Source organism: Pistacia vera, unplaced genomic scaffold (assembly GCF_008641045.1).
Source record: "Pistacia vera cultivar Batoury unplaced genomic scaffold, PisVer_v2 Contig344, whole genome shotgun sequence".
Taxonomy (NCBI): domain Eukaryota; kingdom Viridiplantae; phylum Streptophyta; class Magnoliopsida; order Sapindales; family Anacardiaceae; genus Pistacia; species Pistacia vera.
In genome coordinates, this window is record NW_022196162.1 from 2,564,751 (window position 1) to 2,586,415 (window position 21,665).

Sequence of the window (21,665 nt, forward strand, 5' to 3'; positions counted from 1 at the left end):
CCCTTCGCTTACCATTCTTATCTACGTCAATACCACAACTATAAGCTCAGCTTTAGTTTACTGTTTTTACCACACATTTTCATATAAATTTCAAGATACAAAATTTTTGAAAATTATTCTGAAATATGTTTTTTCCGTTTTTCATGGTGATTATTCTTATCAACAGTGTAAGCAACTATTTTTGTTTTTCTTTTCAAAAGTATTTTCTAACAATTTTTTATATTTTAAATTCTTAAAAATAATATTTATTTTTTTATTTATCTTAATTCCAAATTATGAAATCGTATCATAATATAAATTAGTGAGCCACCGCTAGTTTTAGAAATATGACCTAGCCCCTGTTGGTTTCGAAAATGCGACCCTAGCCCCCGTGTGTTTAGCCTTATTTTTGCTATTTTCGGAAATGCCATCAATTCAACTTTCAAATTCATTAACAATTTTATTAATTTAACCTCTTAATATTGTTAACAAATTTTGGTAAAAATGTTATTTTTTTTCAAACTTAAATAGAATAATCTAGTGATCTGTTAAAACAGAGAGTTATGATTACATTTCTAAAACAAACCACAAAAAAAGGTCAAATACACAAGGTTTAAGGTCGAATTTCCAAAATTAATGGGAGTTTACTAGCAAAAAAACAAACATATGGGGGTTGAGTATCTAAACCTGATCTGTAGTTGTGGACGTAAAGATAAAAAATTGTTTCCAATAAACAAGGCTTTACAGGGTGAGTTCCTTTTTTGAATTAAAATATGGAAAAACAATTTGATAATTTACTTAAGAAAATAAAAAAAATTATATTTCAATTAAATGTAGGAGATATCAAAGATTCAAAGGTGATGATTGATCATAAGGACAAAGCAATAGGAAATTCTATATAAAGTTAATTTTATAATGGGCTCAAATAGAAATAGTTTTTGGTGAAGTGGTGCAACAATCTTTAGCTGAAAAGGATGGGGAAACGACTTACACCTACCCAAGGTTTGGCGAAACAATATTGGTACCTAAAAGGTTTCAAAACGATAAATAGGTACCTTCTATTAGTGAAAAGACTAGAATGCCCTTTGAGAAATATTAGTCTATTTTTTAATTACTTTTAAACCCCTTAAGTTTATTAATTCCATCAAATACCCCCACAAAAAAGTTTAAAAATTAACAAAAACACCCCCACCCACCCATATTTGCCAGATTTCGACGGCCACCAGCGGTGGTAGTCGGAATCTGTCACAACGGTCTACGCCACCACTAGAAATGGCCGGTAATTCACTGATCTGGCCTTTTCCGGCCAGATCTGGTGGTCAACGGTCGCAACACTCCATCTTTGGCCGTCAGCAACGACGGCCATTTCTTTGGCCGTCAGGTTCCGACCAGATCTGGCCTTTTCACGTTAAATCTGGCCTCTTCCAGCCATATCCATGGTGGATCTGGCCGGAAAAGACCAGATCTGTGAATTACCAGCCATTTACAGTAGTGGCGTAGACCGTGGTGACAGATTCCTGCTACCACCGGTGGTGGCCACCAGAATCTGGCAAGTATGGGTGGGTGAGGGTGTTTTTATTAATTTTTAAATTTTTTTCTGGGGCTATTTGATGGAATCAATAAACTTAAGGGGACTAAGAGTAATAAAAAAAATAAACTAATATTTCTCAAAGGGCATTCTAGTCTTTTCACTAACGAAAGGTACATGTTTGTCGTTTTGAAACCTTTTAGGTACCAATCGTCGATTTGCCAAACCTTGGGTAGGTATAAGTCGTTCGACCGAAAAGAATTAGGGTTTCTTATGTCATCGCAAGGGCAATAATCATTATGTATTGGAAAGTGATATTTTCTTTTCCGGAAGTTTAAAGCAACAATATTTCCAACTCTATTTGATTTTATTGGATAAACGTACAAATGCATGAATGAACATATTCTTTACGTGTTACTAAATTTTCCCAACCAATTTAGCATAACAATACAGCAAAACAAAAAAAGTAATGGAGTTGAGTGCAAGCATGGCTATATATCATTATCACCTTCTTAAAGATTGTCCAAAAACAAGCGGTATTTGTATACAATTTGTGGACCAATAATACCAAAATAACGTGGATTCCTCTTTTGTGTTGCATCGCCTCCACTCCAAGGCATAGAAAAGCAGAAAATGAAGAGGTTTCTTTTCTTTATTTACGTATAATATATTTGTACGATTCATTCACTTGCAAGTTATAAATATAGCTAAAATTGCAAGCTTTTAGATTTTGTGCTGCAATTCCTGAATTGTTATGTTTCCATTGAATAACAAAAGATAATTAAGGTTTAATGATCCCTAAAATCATTCAATTATTGTCATAAAATAATGGTAGCTTATATTATATATTAAAGTCGATAAAATATTATGTATTTCTGCATAATTCATTATAAGAAAAAATTTATTGTGTCAGAGGTGGAGAATAGGGACATAGCCTGAAAATCATATTAGGGGGACCGTAACAAAAGTTTAAATTTTTGAAGTAAAACCAAGTGATTTGATTAAATTTTTTTAACGTTTCAATCAACAAAAATGGCGCTCTTAATAGGTTTAGAAAATGAGAAGGGAGAAGAGTTTGAGTTGATAAGAAAATAGAAAAGAAATTAATGTGATGTTTCGGGCATTGTATATATAATTTATGAGGATGTCGTTGTTAATCTTGTAATTGAGTCCTATGTGTGGATTGGTAGATTTTCAATGATTTGGTGAATAGTAATAGGGGTGGTGGGTTCGAGTACATATCCAAATCCATTGAACCAAACTGGAACTAGAATCGGAACCTCTGATCGTTTTTCGGTTCCTAAATTACTGTAACCGAACATGTAACCCCCCACTTGAGTACGTATTTAAGATTTGATGAATGTGGTCGAATGTTATCGATTTATCCTTAGTTGAGTCTCCATATGTTAATATTGTTTGGTTTATCCTTGGATGAAAAGGTGTCTTGGTTTGGTTGAGTGTTTTTCTTGAAGGTTTGTATGACTTGGCGAAATTTTAGGGTTACAGTCTTTGCCGGGGCGAAGAAGATTTGTCGCCGCGCGATGAGGGAGTGCTTCAACCCGGGTGGCCTCTGTGATTTTTCGCCGAGGCGAAGAAATAGCTTCGCCGCGGCGAGACCCGGCTAAATGTCCCCCTTGAGTTTTTGAGATTTCTTTCTTTTGAGACTCAATGACCATTCTACCCTTTTTTAGCGGGAAAGTGGGGAGTGAATTGTGAAATTCATGGAGAATAGTTGATTGGGGTTGTGTTTGCAAAGAATGAAAGGTCTTAAATGGAATTTCAAGAGAGATGAAGCGTATTTTGAGAAAGAGTGAGAAATATGTGATATAAGGGTTGCTTTAGAAACCCTTTCATTTTGTTTTCTCACCACCGCTCTTTCATCCCTTATTTATCTCAATTTTCATCCCAAGATTCCAGGATCTTTGAAGAGCTTTTGACTAGAATTGTTACAAATTGATCCTAAGCACTAAAAGGTGAGAATCCTTACTCTAGAAGCAAATTTTTATTTGTTGAAAGAGTGGGATCCTTATTAAGTTTTTGTATTGAAGGTTAAAGAAAGTGTCAAGCCATCAAGAGTGAGAGTTTAAGTGGTTCTACTTGTGTCCAAGGTAAGTAAATTCACCAAGTTGTGATTTACTTGATGAATGATGTATAGGAGTTTAGATCTATGCTTGATGCTTGATTTCTATGTTTAAAATGGTTGATATTTAAGGTTGTTATAAGAAAGATTTCCACCATGAGAGTGTTGTGTTGTTAAAGTTGGGAAGAAGTGAATAGAATTAGAAGGATTTGAGAAGATTATTTGAAGTACTTTTCCTTGCAGGTTGTATGATGTTTTAAAGGAGTTGAACTCCTGCTTGGGAGATTAAGAAAGAAGTATAATTGAGTTAGAATAGAGTTTAGTTATGCACACTGTGTTGTTTGATGAATGTCTAAAAGAAGCATGAGTAGAAGTAGAGAACCTTACTTATGCAACATACATAATTGCATGTCCTGAATGCATATAAGGAGATTTTAGGCATGAGTCATCCATATGCATATGTTTAATTGAGTAATCACATGAAAAAGAAATATGAGAAATGAGAAAGAAACACTCTAGGAATAGAGATAAAGAAAAAGATAAATTCTCTTAAGTAAGAGAAAGAAAAGAACTAGCACTAGAAGATAAAATGATTCTTAAGTGCATAGAAAAGAAAAGAAACTAGGTTTCGATGGGGACTCGTGAGTATAGAGTTACCCTCATGTAAACCGTTAGGAGAAAGAACGATCTCCGCCATGAAGAGCGAAATGCATGTAAATCCTATGAGAAGGAGCGATCTCGCCATGAGAGCGGAATGCATGTGATCCGTTATGAGAAAGACGACTCCGCCTGAAGAGCGGAATACATGTAAACCACTATAAGAGAGAGAGAGAGCGGTTCCCGCCATGAGAAAGCGGAATGAGATTGAGGAAAAAAAAATAAAAAAAATGAGAATTTGAATTAGAAATTTGATAAGAATACAAAGAGAATTGTGAGTAATGCACGGGGATGATAGCGTAGAGACTGTTTTACTTACTGGCATCTTTGTGCTCACTCCGTTGTTTTCTTTGTGTACAGAAATAGGTAGGACTTGGTCGGATGGACGTCGGCAAGCGGGGAGACTTGGCTACACTGTCCCTTGTTTCGTTTTGTTTTGAAAGTCCTTGTACATATGGTTTTTGTTTTGTAGAAGGTTATTATTAGTAAAGAAAATTTTTGGGCCCAACCTGTTTTTGATAAATATGCTATCTTTTTATTAATCGATATTACGAATTGGTAGAAGAAAGTAGTTGTTACTTTTGGTTACGACTTTGGTAGAAAGAAAGTAGTTGTTACAGAACATGAGTTTCAGTTCCAGTTCCCCATACCCAATAAAATTTTCATACACCCCTATTAGTTACAAAAATAACAAATAAACCCTATAAAATTACAAATACACCCCCATCTCACAACGAATCTTTACCGTCAGATTATAATGTACCAATCACTATGAAAAAACTTTTTTATATTGAAGCAAAGGCCAAACCAAAACCCTAAGCGCCACCACAAACAACAAGTCAAAATCTCTCATTTTTCCTCTTATCACAAGGTAGCCCTAAAACCTGTCTCTCTTTTTGTTCCTTCTTCTCCTTTAGTCTAAAGACTATCTCTTTATGATTCAAAGGCTAAATGAAACCGTAAGCATCGCTACAAACAAACAAGCCAAGTTCTCTCATTTCTTCTCTTATCTTTTTCGTCCCCACACAAAACCCTGGCCAAGGTAACCCTAAAACCCTTCTCTCTATATGTTCCATTCTTCTCCTTTATTCTAAAGACTATCTCTTTATTATTCATTTATTCTTTGTACTTTGATTTTTTTTTTTTTTTTTTTTTTTTTGGTATGAATAATGAAGATTTTTTTTTTCTTATAAATAGTTTAGCAAGTTGTCACCTTAATTTGTGGTGGAGGAAAATTAAGAATCTTGAATGACTTGGTCCCATGCTTTTTAGCAAACATTATTCAAGGGGAAATAAGGCGATAAACCACAAATTAAGAAATAACTCCCATTTCCAACTTTTATACCCAAATCTCAGTTCCGAATCCGTTTCCCAAGTTGGTTTAGGTTCCATGAACCGTGGAATTGGTACCGAAACTGCAAATACCGGTTCCACCTAATAGGGAATTGGAGCCCACCCTATGAGGACCGATTCAGGGTAGGAATCAATCGTAACCCTGAAAACCCATCGGTTCTGATTCTACCCTACTAAATTCTTGCACACCCCTAAATAGTAGTCAATGGGTGTGATTTCTCATTTTTATTTAGGAAATTCCCATGAGAAAATAAATAAAAGGATAAAGAAATAAATAGTTCTTGGTTAACATAATAAGTTAGCAAAAAATTTGCTAGCAAGCAAATAGAAACGTAAGAAACACAAATATCTTGTGAACATTGAAAGCAACCAAGATACCCCCATACTTATTTATTCGATTTTAGTTTTTCAATTTTAAATTTAAAAACTAAAAAAATTAGATAAAAATTTAAAAATTTTCAAAGTTTAAATATTAAAAATCATAGGAAAATAAGAAAAATACAATAGAAATATAAAGTCAGTTTCAAATTAAAAAAAAAAATTCTGACAAAAATTTTAAATAAAAGAAAGGATAACCTTTTTATTTTAAATTTAAAAAAAAATATAATATATATATATATATATATATATATTATATATAATATTTGTTTATTTTTTAGACAAATGTCAACGTTTTATTAGATAAAATTAGTTTCGTAGACTTTATTTGGCTTTTATTTTCTATAAGTTATACAATTACTTATTTGCTCTCGTTTCCATTAAATGTAATTGTAATTAGTAGCAAGTTGCTCTAAATTGAACAAATTGAAACTTGTGTTTGTTTTGTCGCTAACTTGGACAAAATTATTATTTTAGGATCCTTAAATTGAACAAATTAAAATTGTCCGTTTTTTAGTATTTCATAAAAAAGTTATACCTACGTTGATAATATCCTACTAAAGCAATTGTTCTTCTATAAAGTACTTTACAATAATTTTATTTAGAGCAAACGACATGTTCCCACCTAAGGTTTACCGAAATCCAAGGTTCGGACCCTTGGTTTGATTTATTCCAGATACCCACCCTTAATCTAACTCTGTTTCTTTTATTTTAAAGGTTAAGGGTAAAAGTGTCAAAACCATTTCTCTCAACTCACCACCGTTGACTGCTTTCCTTCTTCTTCTCCTCTTTCTTTTTCCTTTTCCTTTTCTTTTTCTTCTCTCCTCTCTTCCAGTTCTTTCTCTTTTTTTCTTCTCTCTTTCTTCTTCTCTTCTCTCCACCAACGGCTTCCCCTCTACCACTGTCGGGGGAAATGGAGGTTTTGGAGGTGAAGGGTGGTGGTGTTTGTGGTGATGATGAGGACGCCAACAAAGCCGAGATCGCCAAATGGGACTGAAATCGGGTGGTGGTGAGGGATTGCAATGGCGGTAGATGGGTGGAATGGTGGTGGGCGGTGGTGGCGGTGGCGACTTTGGGTTTTGGGAGGGAGAGAGGAGCGTGGTTATGGCTATGGTTGTGGCTGTGGAGGGAGAGAGAGTGGCAGAAGAGAAGAAGGGAAGAAGAACAAAAGATGGGAGGGTAGTGGACCGAAATCGGGTGTGGTTAGGGATTGCAATGGGATAGATGGGTGGAATGGCGGTGGGTGGTGGTGGTGGTGACTTTGGGGAATGCGTGTGTGGTGGTGGTGGTGACTTTGGGGTTTCGGGAGGGAGAGAGGAGCGCGGTTTGTGCTGTGGGAGGGAGAGAGAAGCGGCAGAAGAGAAGAAGGGGGAGATGAAGAAGAAGACGAAGATGGGAGGGTAGTTTGGTAATTTTTCCTTTAGAATCCAACAGTGACTAACACTGTTAGTTTAAGGTGCAATCTGGAAAAATTAAACCAGTGGTATTACTTTTGGATATCGTCAAACCTTGGGTGGGAACATGTTGTTTACTCTTTTATTTATGGTTAAACTAGTCACAACAAAAAAGATATATAATCCTTAAATTCATGTTTAAATACCATTGAATTCATCATCATTGAACTGAAATGATATTTTATAGATAACTCCAATGGTAGTTTAACATAATCCTCACTAAATTTACATAAGGACACCCTTTTTAAAGAATTATTATTATTATCGTTATCATTATTATTATTATTCTTATTATTATTATATGAGGTTTAAATACCATTTTTTTTTTTTTTTGTTACATTTAAAAAAGAGTAAACGATATTTTCCCCTCCACGGTTTGGCCTAAAGACACTTTACCACCAGAAAGTTTTAAAACGACACTTTCCCACCCATCCATCCAATTTTTCCATTAATTTTAACAGCAAAAGAACATAATAGTAGTTTCAAAAAACAATTAAAGGATAATTGTGTCATTTCATCCCCTGTATATAAACTTGAAAAACATAAACCCAATTTTTTTTCTCTCTCTTTCCTTCTTTCTTCTCTTCTTTCCTCTCTCAATCGCACTTTCTCTCTTCCCTTTCCTTTTGTCTCTTCTTATCTTTCCTCTCTCTAGCAATGGTTGTTGCTAGACTTGGCAAAACAGGCGGGTGAGCCGAATACAGGCTCAAAACGGGTTGGTTCTAAAGGGTCCAATATTTTGAACCCAGACCCTACTCTATGCGGGTATGGGTGGACCCACGTTCACTCTAGTTTTTAATTTTGATAATTACACCCCCACAATTCTTTTTTACAATTACATCCTTACGATCAACTATCCCAAATTAAGAAAATTAATTAGTGAAATTAAAAACAATTAAGGGCACGAGGAGAGACTCCTCTTGTGAACTATAATATATCCTTAATTAACATATACTGTAGTTTTATTAAGTTAAAACACAAACCAGCTTGTGACAGTAAACTGGTGATTCAATTATAATTCCAAAAGTAATTTTCATTGGATATATATGTATATACAAATAAACAATTAACTTTGTCTTGGAATTCTGTTCAATCTGAAAAAAGAATGAACTAATACGGGCCCAGAACATTGTCCTATACTTTATTAGGAGCCAAACTCAAGTAAACACAATTAGACCCCAAAATGGAATTGGGGACAATGAAAACGAGGAATCGAATCCCCAGATGACAAAAAAACCACAAATGACTTATACTCCGGCAATTTCCGATGATTTTCGAAATCTAAAGGGTTATTTTTAAGAAGAAAAAAAATCAAAAGGCCCCAGTAAGTTCCTCTTTTAGCTTTAAATTTAACCCAACTGCTTGTCAGTGTCCATCTCTCCAGCATTTCACAAAGAAGAAAATCTTAGGGTTCATTGGTATGTTTCTTTGTTAGACCATAACTATAACTTTCATCTTAAAGCATTAACTTTTAAAATATAGTTTAAAAGTCGGGCAAAATGATTTTGCTTACCTGCCGATTGTCGCTTTTGATGGAGAGTGCTAGAATTAGTGACGGTGGCTCTATAGAATGAAACGTCGTTAGCTAGAACTAGAAACACCAATCAAATCGAAGGTAGGAACTAGGAAGGGAAGGTTCGAAGGTGGAGTGGAGAGAGAAGTTAAAAATTCAATTAGGGATTAAGAGAAGTTGAAACGGCTACTGTTTTGGTTTAATGTTTTTTAGAAATTTTTTTTTTTTTATTTCAACGGGTACCAGGCATACCCGCCAAAAAGGACTCGAGCCGAGTACAGGTAGGAAAAAAAAGCCCATTTTATGGACTCATACCCTATATTATTTACACGGATATGAGCCCAAATTGTTAGGTCTAGCTGTTGCTGCCGATCAAGCCAGCACCTGAGGCTTTTGAGTTGGCCAAAGGCACGACTCAAGAGCCACATGTCGGCTTGATCTGTCAGACCAAGAAACTTAATTTTCGGCCAAATTGAGTCAAACGAGTTGATCAAGAGAAGACTTGATTGTTTGATTGCTTTTTTGATATAATTTTTCTTGATTGATGATTGTTTTGGTTGCGGTGATTGTGTTGAAAAGAATTGAAGTTTAGTGGTGTGTTTGGGTCGGTTTTGCTCACTGAAAAGGTGACTAAGCAACCACTATGTGATCGAGACATGATTGTCGTTACTTGCAGTATCCATGGAAGTGCACAGACAACACCGAAATAGCACCAACCTATGATTGGTGGTTTACGCAAGTTATGGAAGAAGAGAGGATAGTGGCTGGCGACAGGTGGTGGTTACAGAGGTTATGGAAGAGGAAGGGATAGTGGCGACGACAGGTGGTGGTCACAACAGGTTATTAACTTTTTAAAGAAAATAAAATACTGAATTTACCATTTTGTGCTACTGCAGTTAAAATTAACGGAAAAATTGGATGGATGGGTGGGAAAGTTGTCTTAGGCCAACCTTGGGTGCGAAAATGTCGTTAACCTCGTTTTAAAAAATTATATAATAAGAATTATGTTAAATAGATGTGCTCTTATTGGACACCACTTAATGAATTTGTCCTTAGATGAATAAGGTACTAAAATAGATGAGAGGTAATTAACATAACTCTCGGGGCTTTTGGATTATATAATGCTTTATTATAGAAGATTTGTATTCGAATGAAAGATCACTTAAAATTACTGGGAATGTTTAGAAAATGTGTTTGGTTTGTTCGAATATTGGTGAATAATATGTTTGGTTGGGAGATAAATGATGGGTATGATATAATTACTAAATTGCTCTCCTTTTTATATATTAATATAACATTATTTTTTATTATTTTTTTAATGATTCTTTTAACCCCTCACTTTTTAGATTTAGCAAAACCCTAGCAACCAAAAACGTTTTAAACTTAATAAAACACCCCTACCCACCCCAGCCACTGCTGGCAGCCAGCCCCATTGCTGGCGATCATGCAGTGCTATAGATCTGGCCATGACGTGGCAGTGCACAAATCTGGCTATGAAATGGTCAGGTCTTCGATCGTGAAACGTCGACCGTTCACTACCACTCTTTTGTTGTGAAATGGCCATGGATTTGGCCGTCTAACAACCATACTAGCCCTTTTCAACCCATGGTCGAAAAGCCTCACCGACACAGCGCCACCATTACAGCATTGTACCCAATTATGGCAACTTTTGCAACCTCTGGTGACGGTCATGGTGGCTGGCGGTGGTGGCTAGTTCTAATGACATTTCATAAATAATGACAATAACAAGGTAATGTCATTTGAAAATTTAAAAAGCGATGACAAAGTGTCTACATGAGTGAATTGAGTGTTTTGTAAATGTTACAAATATAAAGTAATTTGGACCAATGCTCAATGTTTAGGGGCAACATAGGAAACAAAATTATATTACCAGGGGTAAGTTTTAATAACCGCGCACCCCCCCCCCCCCCCCCAACAAAAAAAAAAAAAAAAACCAAGTATTAAGATTCCCGGTAATATACCCTCTAAATGCTATTGTTTGTCATAAAATATTCAAGAATAATTTTTTACAAACCAACCAAATATCGTCATTTGCTCTTTAAAAAATATTACCCGTATACTAATATTAACCCATCCAAACGGCCCCATCCAGTATAATAAATTTACCAAATCATGAAAGCTTTAAAGCATATTGATTGAATTTATAAAATTAGTGCTTATAAGGTAATATGACTTATAAGCATTTGAAATTTAAGCTTTTACGTATTTGGTTAAAGTACTTATAAGTGAATAAGTGATTGATAAGTATTTGACGCGGTTTGGTAAAATGTGGCTTATAAGTACATTTTATTATTAAAATGACTAAAGGATACTACCCTATTTTATCAATATAAATTATATTAACTCAATTTTTTACTATAATTTATCAAAATATATTTCGATCATATTACATATAATTAATTTTAGAATTACATAAGCAAATACTTTATTAAAAATTTATATGAATAATTTCTAGATTCTTTATACAAAATAAACTAATGACAAATACAAGAATTATAATTATATTAAAAAAAATAAAATTGAAATCAAAATAAGGTTTTTGCAGGGAAAGATTTTTGCAGTGATATTGATAAAATCGGTAGTTGTTTGAAATATAAAATAAGGTTATAGATGAAATTTTAATAATAGAGATAACGTGATAATATACTTGGTTAAAGTAACTTAATAAAGTGTTTATAAGCCAAAAAAAAAAAAAAGATAGGTTTCCCCAACTTATTTTTTGGCTTATAAGCCACAAAGTTATAAACAGCTTGATTTTAGAGTTTATAAACTGGTTTGACCAATTTATATACTTAAACAAATACCTCCTTAGTCCAATAGATCACATTGGCCTAGTAATTTTATTGGACCACCAACATTGCAATCTACCACCTCTAATTTGGTGTGGAGTTAAAGTTAAAAAGTGATCAACCCAAAATATATATCAAGTAAAACCTCTCAATAGTCATAATAGTGAGATCAAACTAATTTATTACTATAAGGAGATTATAACTTAATAGATGTGTAGTTACGAAAATGACTGATTTGGTTCTTTTTTATTTTATAATTCACGTTTTAGTAGTATGTATTAGGATTTCAATAATTGTTTTAGTAGCAATTAGATAAAAGAGAAGGAAATATCATAAATGATAGTATGAAAATACAAAAAGTTTTGTTCCAAGAAACTCTAAACATGATTGAGAAGCTATAAATATTTGACTTAACAAGAAAGTATCATGTTAGCAGGTTATTACGTATCCGTAATTAAAAGATTGGATAATAACTCTAAATCATAAATCATTGTCCTAAACAACTTTACATAAATATTTTATTTCATCTTAAATTTTTAATATATATAACATATATTTTTTTGTAATATATAATAATATTATATGTGAATGCAAATTTCTTAAGACAGAAATTGAAAAATTATAACTTTTACAATATGAAGTTTATTCTTATTATAACTATCCCAAATTGAAACTGAAATTTTTTATAATTTATAAAGTTATATATATATATATTTTTTGTAATATTATAATTATTATTATGTGAATGCAACTTGATAAAAATTAGAGAAATTATAACTTTATTATATAGAGTTTATTCTTATTTAATACAAATTAAACTGAATTTTTATAATTATATAAAAGTTATATTATATATATATTATATATATATTATTAATATATATATAATATTCTTTGTGTTTGAATTTTGTTTTAGAAATATCATTGTCCGTATATTATCAAATTTCAAATCTGAAAATCAAAATCGGGTATCTTCCTTACTTTTTTTTCACGGTATTTCTATTAAAACTTAACAGTTTCATTTTCATTTCATCCGAAGACAAATATATAATATCAAATTCCTTTTCTCATTTATTTCTCTGTAACCGAACTTTTTTGGATCCCTTTGTAAACATGATTTGCAACCCATCCTAATTTCGGTGCTTTCTTTTTAATTTTACTTTTTGGTTATATATCTAACTTTGTATTGGGACCATGTGCATGTTGCAGCAATTCGTTCCTTTTCATCAGACTCAACCAAATTTGCAATCTGGGTATGGCTATTTTTGTTTCTGGAATTTTTTCCCCATTTTGTGGCATAATGTTGAAGTGAATGGTAGTGTTGTAGGTTAAGAAACTTATTTCAGCTTTGTTTAGGCTGTAGACATGTTTTTGTATGAAGAGATATGAAGCTTTAGATAAGTGTTGATATGTGTAGGAATTGGTATTAGAGTGAGGGTTTCTGTCCGCGAAAATTAAGTTGCCAGGGTCTGTTTTAATGGATCAAACCTTTAGGCAAGACTCGATTCCTGTTTCTGAGTCAGTGGATAAGTCTAGTGTTTTGGAAATAAGACCATTGCGTCTTCTTGTTCCAGTTTTCTCTCCTCCACCAAATGCATCTGGAGCTCATTTCTTTTGTGTGAACCCGTACGGTCCTTTCCCTTCTGAGGTTACTCCATTCTATCCGTTCTTTGGTTATGTGGGGTCTCAAAAGCATCCTGAACAGAATCCACAAACCCCGGTTGGTGTCCCGAATCAGACTGCAGGTTCTGGGTACAGCAATCCAATTACAGCTGCTGTTCAGATAGCTCCTTATAGGACAGCACCACCCACAGCTCAGGTAAATGGAGATACTAGTGGCACTAGGAGTAGTGGTCGATCAGAATCCCAAGGTGGGTTTGCAGAGGAGGATGAGTATAGTGACAGCCAGAATCACGGTGCCGAGCTTCTGAGTAGTTTTAATATGCACATTTCCGGTCTGGAGGATACTGGTAAGAGTAAGAGACCAAAGAATAAGTCCCAGAAGAAGACGAGTGATAGTCAAGAAACCAATGTTAACTTGTCAGATGCTGATGTGGATTCAATAGTTAACAATATTCTCTCATCATTTAATCTCATGGAATTTAATATGGTCCGACAAGCTGATGGTGACAGGAAGTCTGTGGGATATATACTACTGATTTATGATTTGCTCCGAAGAAAACTATCACAGTTTGAAGATACAAAAGAAGCAACTGCTGGGACTATTAGACGGCCTGATTTGAAAGCGAGTACAGTCTTGACGAATAAAGGAATTCGGACAAATATCAAGAAGAGAGTTGGAGTTGTCCCAGGTGTTGAAGTGGGGGATATTTTCTATTTCAGAATGGAAATGAACTTGGTTGGATTGCATTTTCCTTGTATGGCTGGGATTGACTACATGGGTCTGAAAATTAATCGAGAAGAAGAGCCGGTAGCAGTTAGCATTGTTTCATCTGGAGGATATGAGGATAATGTAGAGGATGGGGATGGGTATGTGTTAATTTACAGTGGACAAGGTGGGAATATTTTTAGGAAAGATAAGGAAATAATGGATCAAAAGCTTGAAAGAGGTAATCTTGCTTTGGAGAAAAGCTTCCATCGGGGCAATGAGATACGAGTGATCCGAGGTATAAAGGATTTAGCAACTCTAAATGGTAAGGTATATGTATATGATGGTCTTTACAAAATTCAGGAGTCATGGGTGGAGAAAGGGAAGTCAGGTTGTAATGTATTTAAGTATAAATTGGTTAGGTCACCCGGGCAGCCTGAAGCATTCATGACATGGAAATCAGTTCAACAATGGAAGGATGGTATTACTTCTAGAACTGGGGTTATATTGCCAGATCTTACTTCAGGGGTAGAAAATATACCTGTTTCTCTTGTAAACGATGTTGATAATGAGAAAGGGCCTGCACATTTTAAGTATGTTCCTAGTCTCAAGTATTCAAAACATGTAAATTTAGTAGAATCATCTGCTGGCTGTACTTGCCGCAGTGGATGTCTACCTGGTAATCCCAACTGCCCTTGCATTAAAAAAAATGGGGGTTATCTTCCTTGTATAGCACATGGAGTTCTTGTTAACCCAAAGTCCTTGACACATGAGTGTGGTTTTTCTTGTTTGTGCCCTCCTAATTGCCGGAACCGGGTAACTCAAGGTGGTCTGAAAGTTCATTTGGAGGTGTTTAGAACTAAGGATAAAGGTTGGGGTCTTAGGTCCTGGGATCCCATCCGTGCTGGCGCGTTTATATGTGAATATGCTGGGCAAGTCATTGATATTTCTAAGATAGAAAATGGAGATGAAATTGAAGATGATTACATTTTTGATGCTACCCGTACTTATCAGCCAGAGGATTATCTGCCTTGTATTTTCAATGAGGCTGCAAAGATTCCATTTCCCTTAATTATAACTGCAAAAGATGTTGGGAACGTAGCTCGTTTTATGAACCACAGTTGCTGTCCCAATGTATTCTGGCATCCAGTTTTCCGTGAGAATAAAGAGGGGTATGATGTTCATATTGCATTTTATGCCATCAAACATATTCCTCCTATGACAGAGTTGACATATAATTATGGGTCAGTCCTGCCTGACAAAGCAGTGAGAAAGAAAAACTGCCAATGTGGGTCATCAAAGTGCAGGGGCTTCTTATACTAATATTTACTCAACCGTTGATTTTGGATGGCAATGGCAATGGCCCTTGCTTAACTCATGCACTACGGGAAAGGTAAATTTATCTCTAGCTTCCTCCTTGAGTGCTTACTTACCCTAACGTGAAACATTTCTCATTGTCTTATTTAGCTGCGAAATAATTAAGTTTCTTGTAAATTTACTGGACTTTGTAAGGTATAATGGAAACTTGGCATATGATGAGATTTAGAATTTAATTTACAAGTATGCTATGAAAATTTTCATGGAAAGAATTTACAGGAGCAATTTGAACTTAGAAGCTGTTTTTGGTTGAAGGCTTTTTGTGTGTGGGTGTGGCTGTCACAGGCAACAGACCTCGTATATTATTTTTAATCTCTTGGTTTTTGTTGTACTTACTGATTTGGTAGATTATTATTGATTATTCAGGCTAACCTTTTTCGTAAAAAAAAAATACAACTTCCTAACCATCTTGTTGCTTCTGCCTGTGGGGGTGCATTTGAGTCATGCACTGTCGATCTAGTAACTCTTGCTTTCAAATATAATTTTGAGAAACATCTGGTAATTGACTCCTCAAATCCTCGAGGACAATCCCTCTAGTTTCCAGCTTACTGATCAAGTTTTTATCTTTACACCCCTATAAAATTCTAGGAAACGTCTTTGTATTACTATCACCTTTGAGGAAGGCCTTAGCTTTCTGACTCTGAAAAAATTATTCTCTAAAAATTAACAGCTACTCCTTATTTCAGCTTGATTTCTCTTCATGCAAAGGCTGTCATCTGTCAAGCCAGCCCATTCGAAGCTGTCAATTTCACAAATCTTCTTTTCTTTCTTTAAATTCCCCTACACTATCTTATTTCAACTCTTCAGCCTAAACTTCTCTTTCTGAACTATCTTTCTCATGATTTTATAGCCTGTATATACTGAATATTGCTCCTCTTTCCACCACTGCTAAACACTTATTGTATTATGCAGGCACGTATTTCAAATTTTAAAGGCAGAGGACCCTAAGTCCCTAACCTATGTATTTGGAGTAAAATATTATGATATAATGATGAAGTAGTTGTAGGTAGTGTGTCTGTATGTATGTCTGAGCATGTGCTTGTCACATGAACATGTTCGTATTTTAATCTTTTGTCATATAAAGAGTTCAGTTTATTTTTACTTTTTTAGTTTATTATTACATTTTGTTTGTTCTATACCTCTTTTACTGAAAGTTACTAAATATTATGTTCTGGACATGAAAATAAAATCAGTGATGCTTTGTAGTGGGTTTCAAGCAGGTGCTCTATGGGTATTGACTAAATACCGGTTCAGTGCTTGGACAATTGTCACATAATTTTACATTCTTGGTTCTATCTCACCATCTGCATCATCTTTTTCTGAATTTTGGTGCAGTTTGTTCTGCATTACGGTTGATTATATTGAGTACATATGTTGTAAAAATATTTATTCTTTTCCAAATATCATTACCCTGATTTTCAACCACATGTTTTTTTCCCTGAAATTTGGTGCAATTTTGATTAGTTTGGCTGATTGATAAATAATTATATTGTTGGAAAATAAATAAGTTGTATCCCTTTGAAGAATTTAAGTACAATTTTTCAGTTTTCAATAACTAAAAGATAATAAAATGCGATGTTTTCAAATGAAATCCAAAAGTTTTTAGTACAAATTTAGAAAATGAAAAAAATATTCGTTATCATCTTTTCATATTTTTTTAAAACTCTCTTTTTCTCTCTCACTGAAATCAATGTCTTTCTCTTTCCCTCGTTGCACTCAAGTCTCATCTGTGTACACAGCCATTTTCATATGTAATGATTTGTTATGTTTGAAGAAGGGGGGAATTTCACTAGATGCTTCACCTTTGTTCTAAAGACTCAAACGTCCTTGTGTTTTTGAAAATCATCATAATATATTAAATAGATTAAATTTTGTGAACGTTGCTGAGACTCTAGTGGTCACAATTGGACATAAACTGGCTTTTCAGGTTTTAAGAGAAGCATAGTATTGTATTCCTTTGAAGTTTTTTTTGGGTTTTGGAATTTGACTAATTTGCATTTCCTTGGAAATTGATGAAGAAGATACCTATTTTTTAGGAGGAAGAGAAGACAGGATAGCTTAGAAAATTATTAGAATGGAAAAGAAGGTTGCAAACTAGCTGTTTGTGATGCTGATTGAATTTGTTCCTTACGACCATAGAGATTATCTTTTTAAAATTATTCGTTTCATGCTTTTAAGTAATAACATATTTCATTGTATTATTCTAACCTGTGGAAAATTTATCTTTAGAAATGCATTAAAATACTTATTTATTATATACTGTCGAATTGGTTTAATTAAAATCTGTATAGCTCACTCAACCTTTTGATGCTAAACATGTTTCAGATTTTAGTGTGATACTGTAGTGACTACAGTGTAGTCACTTGATCAGGAAATAAAATATATGTTTGAATGATTTGTTTGTAAAGTATAGGAATTATGGCTTTCTTTATTTATCACTGAATACCCAGATTATATTGCATCAGATCGAGAATTTGAGTGGTCCCTTTTTTAGATACTGATGAATGCTTACATCAGATTTAGCATTATATTGCGGTTTAATTCGTGTTTTGCTATAGCTGCAGAAGCTTTGAAGTCCACAGTGGGATGTATATAGCTGGAGAATGCATGTGTTTTTGTTGAATGCATTGAGAAGTCTCTCCCGTTTGTTTCTGTAGCAAGAGATTTTTGTTGAAGGTTGTTAGGTGGTAATTGTAACATAAAATCTAACAGGAAGAGTTCTCATGTAATGTAAGTGATATAAAAGACAAAGGTCATATGTATAAAAGAATAGTTTCTTAAATTTGAGGTTGTCCAACACAGAAATGGTAGTGATCTTTAGTTTAGCCCCCATCATCGGGGTTAAAAGTGTACTACTCAACTATTTAAACAAAGTAAAAGCCCATCTACCCTTAAACATAATTAAATCTCAAAATAAGCCATCTTGAATTTGTTGCTCATGTGCATTGGGTGCTTCATAACGAGTAAAATACAAATCCTATTTGAATTTTGAAGTTGTATGCAATGTTTTAATAACCAATCTGGGGTGAAACCTAACAAAGTTGACGAGTCTCGGGTTGACCGGTTTAATCGGGTGTCAAAAAGTTTAAAATTTAGCAAATATACCCCTGAATTAAATTCTACAGGTTTGAAATTTAACAAACATACCCCAAATGCAAATCAGCGATTGATTGGTTGGCGGCGACGACACACCAAATACAATCCAAATCATCCGTTGAGTCCATTTCCCATAAAATCTACCCAAGATCTGGTCGAAATTGAACTATTGACAACCCTCCCCGTCATCACGAAAATACTCTCCTTAGCTCCCTAACTAAAACCCATCTCACCCCACCTCATTCACAGAAAAAAGCTGACTGTTGCAGCTGTCGATTTTTCGATTTTTGGTCTATTCACTCACAAAAAATCATCTCCGTCGCCACCATTACACTCATCGACATTTTCTCTTCAAAAGCCCCAACATCCCGACCTTTAATTATTTGCCAATCATCATCCTAAATTCTAAGGCTTTCGGAATAGGAAAATTGGTAACCTAGCCCGATGAAGGCCCCAAGTCCCAGTTGAACTGGCCGGGTTGGGCCGAGTTTTAAAACATTGGTTATATATATAAATAAATACAATCAAAGCTTTGAAGTTTTCATCATAATCTGAACTTGGGTTCAAGGATGGAGACGTTTCTAAGAGAGAATAGTAATAAACATTATTCAGCATTTAAATTTAAATTTATTTAAATTTATCTCTTTTTAATATCAGTAAAATGGGCCTTTCAAATTGACGTGCATCTATAATAATAAAAATACAAAAGAAAGTGATATAGCGCACGAAACGTATTTGTAACCGAAACGGCATTTTATCTGTTTATGTCAGCGGGTCTGCGGGTGAAAGGAGAAACAAATATTAGTCTTATCCAGAAACAAAATGCAGTAAGAGACCTCCAGAGTTTTTGACAATGGCTCTCCTTGTTTGCTTCAATCCCCTCCCTTCTCTCTCTCCTTCTCCTTCTTCACATTTTGTATCATCAACCCTTGCCATCACTGCTTCCCCAGGTAACAATCTCTCTCCCTTCGCTTACTCGAATTCTTGGTTAAATTTAGCTAAGGATTGTTTTATTTTTAAAATATAAAGAAACTCAGTTGTGAACCTTTGTTTTCTAAAAGCATTGTAGCGTTTACCTCTAACTTCATACTCACTTGGGACTTTCATCGAACACTTAGTGAGTTACGTTTTTTTTTTGTTCTGTTATAATTAGTTATTTATTTATCTGAATCTTTTCTTGATTTTCAGTTTCCAGGTTGCACTTCAAAGCCATTGATGTCAGCCCAAAGTCATGCAATAGAGTTCAAAACTTTTTGCCTCTCATTGCTACCAAAAGAGGTGCTGTAATTGTAAAAGCCTCTTCTGACATTGATGGAGCAGCTCCACCGGAAGGCGCTCAACCCTCCTCTAATAGCAATGAAGAGGTTGTATCAGTTGACAAACTTCCATTGGAATCGAAGGAGAAGGAGAGGCTGGAGCAGAAATTGAGAATGAAATTGGCAAAGAAGATAAGGCTTAGAAGGAAGCGGCTCGTTCGAAAGCGCAGAATGAGGAAGAAGGGCCGATGGCCGCCTTCTAAGATGAAGAAGTTAAAGAATGTCTGAACTCTTCCTCTAGTTTGCTTGTAGGTTTGGTTCTGACCTTTTCCTGATTCCTTATGTCATTTCAATTATTTGTTTTTGAAAGTGGAAATCATTTTGTTAATTTCAATGTATCTTAAAGATCTCCATGGATCTATTGTTCTTCCATTTAATTCAGAATTGAATTATAGATGTTGCGGAATTGCATTTCTTTATTCAACTTGGTAGATGTAATGTGTGCAAATTTGTGATTGAACTGTCGTTACATCTTGAAATATGCCAGTTGTAATTGAATGTGATCTTCAATTCTGTTCTTAGTAATGTAATTATTCTTGAAATATGCAACTGGTTCACTTCTTTCAGGCTGTATTCAAGTAATTAACCTTGAATGGTGGATCAGGATTAAATAAATTCTAAATCATATTGTTTGGTGTTGTACATAAGAGTTCAATGCTTAAACTTAGGAAAGTTAGGAAGAGATATTTTGCTTCCATATAATGCTGTAAAATTATGTTAATTGCTTTTACGCAATCTCTCTGCATCCCACTAGTTTATATTTACATAATCCAGTTTACAAATCCATAGAACTGACTTTTTGGTGGGGGCCTTTATTCAAGAAATAGAGGACGAAAGGGTTCGTAACCTGAAAATCAGTCTCTTTGTAGGTTTTCTGGTTGTACAATTTTTTCGCGCTGCGGTGATCTGAAATTTAAGATAATCGAGTTCTATACAAAATCATGAGTTTGCTGCACTCAAGCAGTGGGAAGAAGCTACGAAAGAGAGCAATTAAGTTTGAGGGCACTAATCTGTATATCATAAGTTGAATGAGTTCATCAGTAAGGGTGTTCGACTTGCTAAAAAGGAGTGAGATGTGGCTGTGATAGGATTGATTCTGTGAGATGGTGCTTTAGAACACTTGGTACTATTATCTATATTTTGAAGTTTCCATAAATGATGTGTTGCCTGGTAAGGCTGAGAGGTAGAGTGTGAAGTGTTGGATAGGCTGCTGCATCGCCTGATTAGTGTGTTTTGGCGGGGATGAAGTAGAAATGTTGGTTGGAGAAAGGCAATGTTTAGAGACACTTGAATCTCACGAGAGGCCTTGATTGGAAATTCTAAGAGCACATCATCCACCACATTCTAAGGTTTGGTAAACGGTAAATAGAAATACTCTATATGGGACGTTTGGTTCAGGGAATGTTGGATTACTGGGAATATTGGATTATTGGAAAGATAGATTACTGGAATGTTATAATCTTTGGGAAAATGCGTTTGGTTAATTGGTGAGTATGTTATATTAATATGTTTGGTTGAGAGGAATAAATTGGTGGGTATGTTATTTAAATTATTGAATTGTCCTCTAATTAAATATTATTATTATATTATTTTTTAATATTGATTATTATTTGGATTATTATAACCCCCTTATATTTAAAAACTTAGTAAAAACAATCCTATAATAAAAGATTAAAAAATCAACAAAGCATCCCCACCAACCCAACCACTACCGGTCGTTGGCAACCACTATAGGTCGTCGGCAACCTAACGGTGCACGGAAGGCAAGAAATGGCCTCCGTGAGCCGTATGGCCA

At 34.5% G+C, this 21,665-nt stretch overlaps 2 protein-coding genes across 6 annotated transcripts; both read left to right on the forward strand.

The window, feature by feature from the left end:
• The first annotated feature begins 12,724 nt into the window (after positions 1-12,724).
• Positions 12,725-18,262, forward strand: LOC116138928 (histone-lysine N-methyltransferase, H3 lysine-9 specific SUVH1-like). Of its 5 annotated transcripts, XM_031424608.1 has the most exons (3): positions 12,725-12,745; positions 12,962-15,474; positions 18,017-18,262. In XM_031424608.1, the coding sequence occupies exon 2, from the start codon at positions 13,230-13,232 to the stop codon at positions 15,402-15,404; it is 2,175 nt and encodes a 724-aa protein (XP_031280468.1). In that variant the 5' UTR covers positions 12,725-12,745; positions 12,962-13,229; the 3' UTR covers positions 15,405-15,474; positions 18,017-18,262. The 5 variants fall into 5 exon arrangements, with proteins under 5 accessions (XP_031280468.1, XP_031280467.1, XP_031280469.1 ...); XM_031424607.1 differs by lacking the exon at positions 12,725-12,745 and having other exon boundaries at positions 12,799-15,474; XM_031424609.1 differs by lacking the exon at positions 12,725-12,745 and having other exon boundaries at positions 12,799-15,474; positions 18,023-18,262.
• A 1,071-nt stretch (positions 18,263-19,333) lies between these two features.
• On the forward strand, positions 19,334-20,414 carry LOC116138915 (50S ribosomal protein 5, chloroplastic). The gene is made up of 2 exons (XM_031424590.1): positions 19,334-19,504; positions 19,743-20,414. The coding sequence occupies exons 1-2, from the start codon at positions 19,408-19,410 to the stop codon at positions 20,096-20,098; spliced, it is 453 nt and encodes a 150-aa protein (XP_031280450.1). The 5' UTR covers positions 19,334-19,407; the 3' UTR covers positions 20,099-20,414.
• The last annotated feature ends 1,251 nt before the right edge of the window (positions 20,415-21,665 follow it).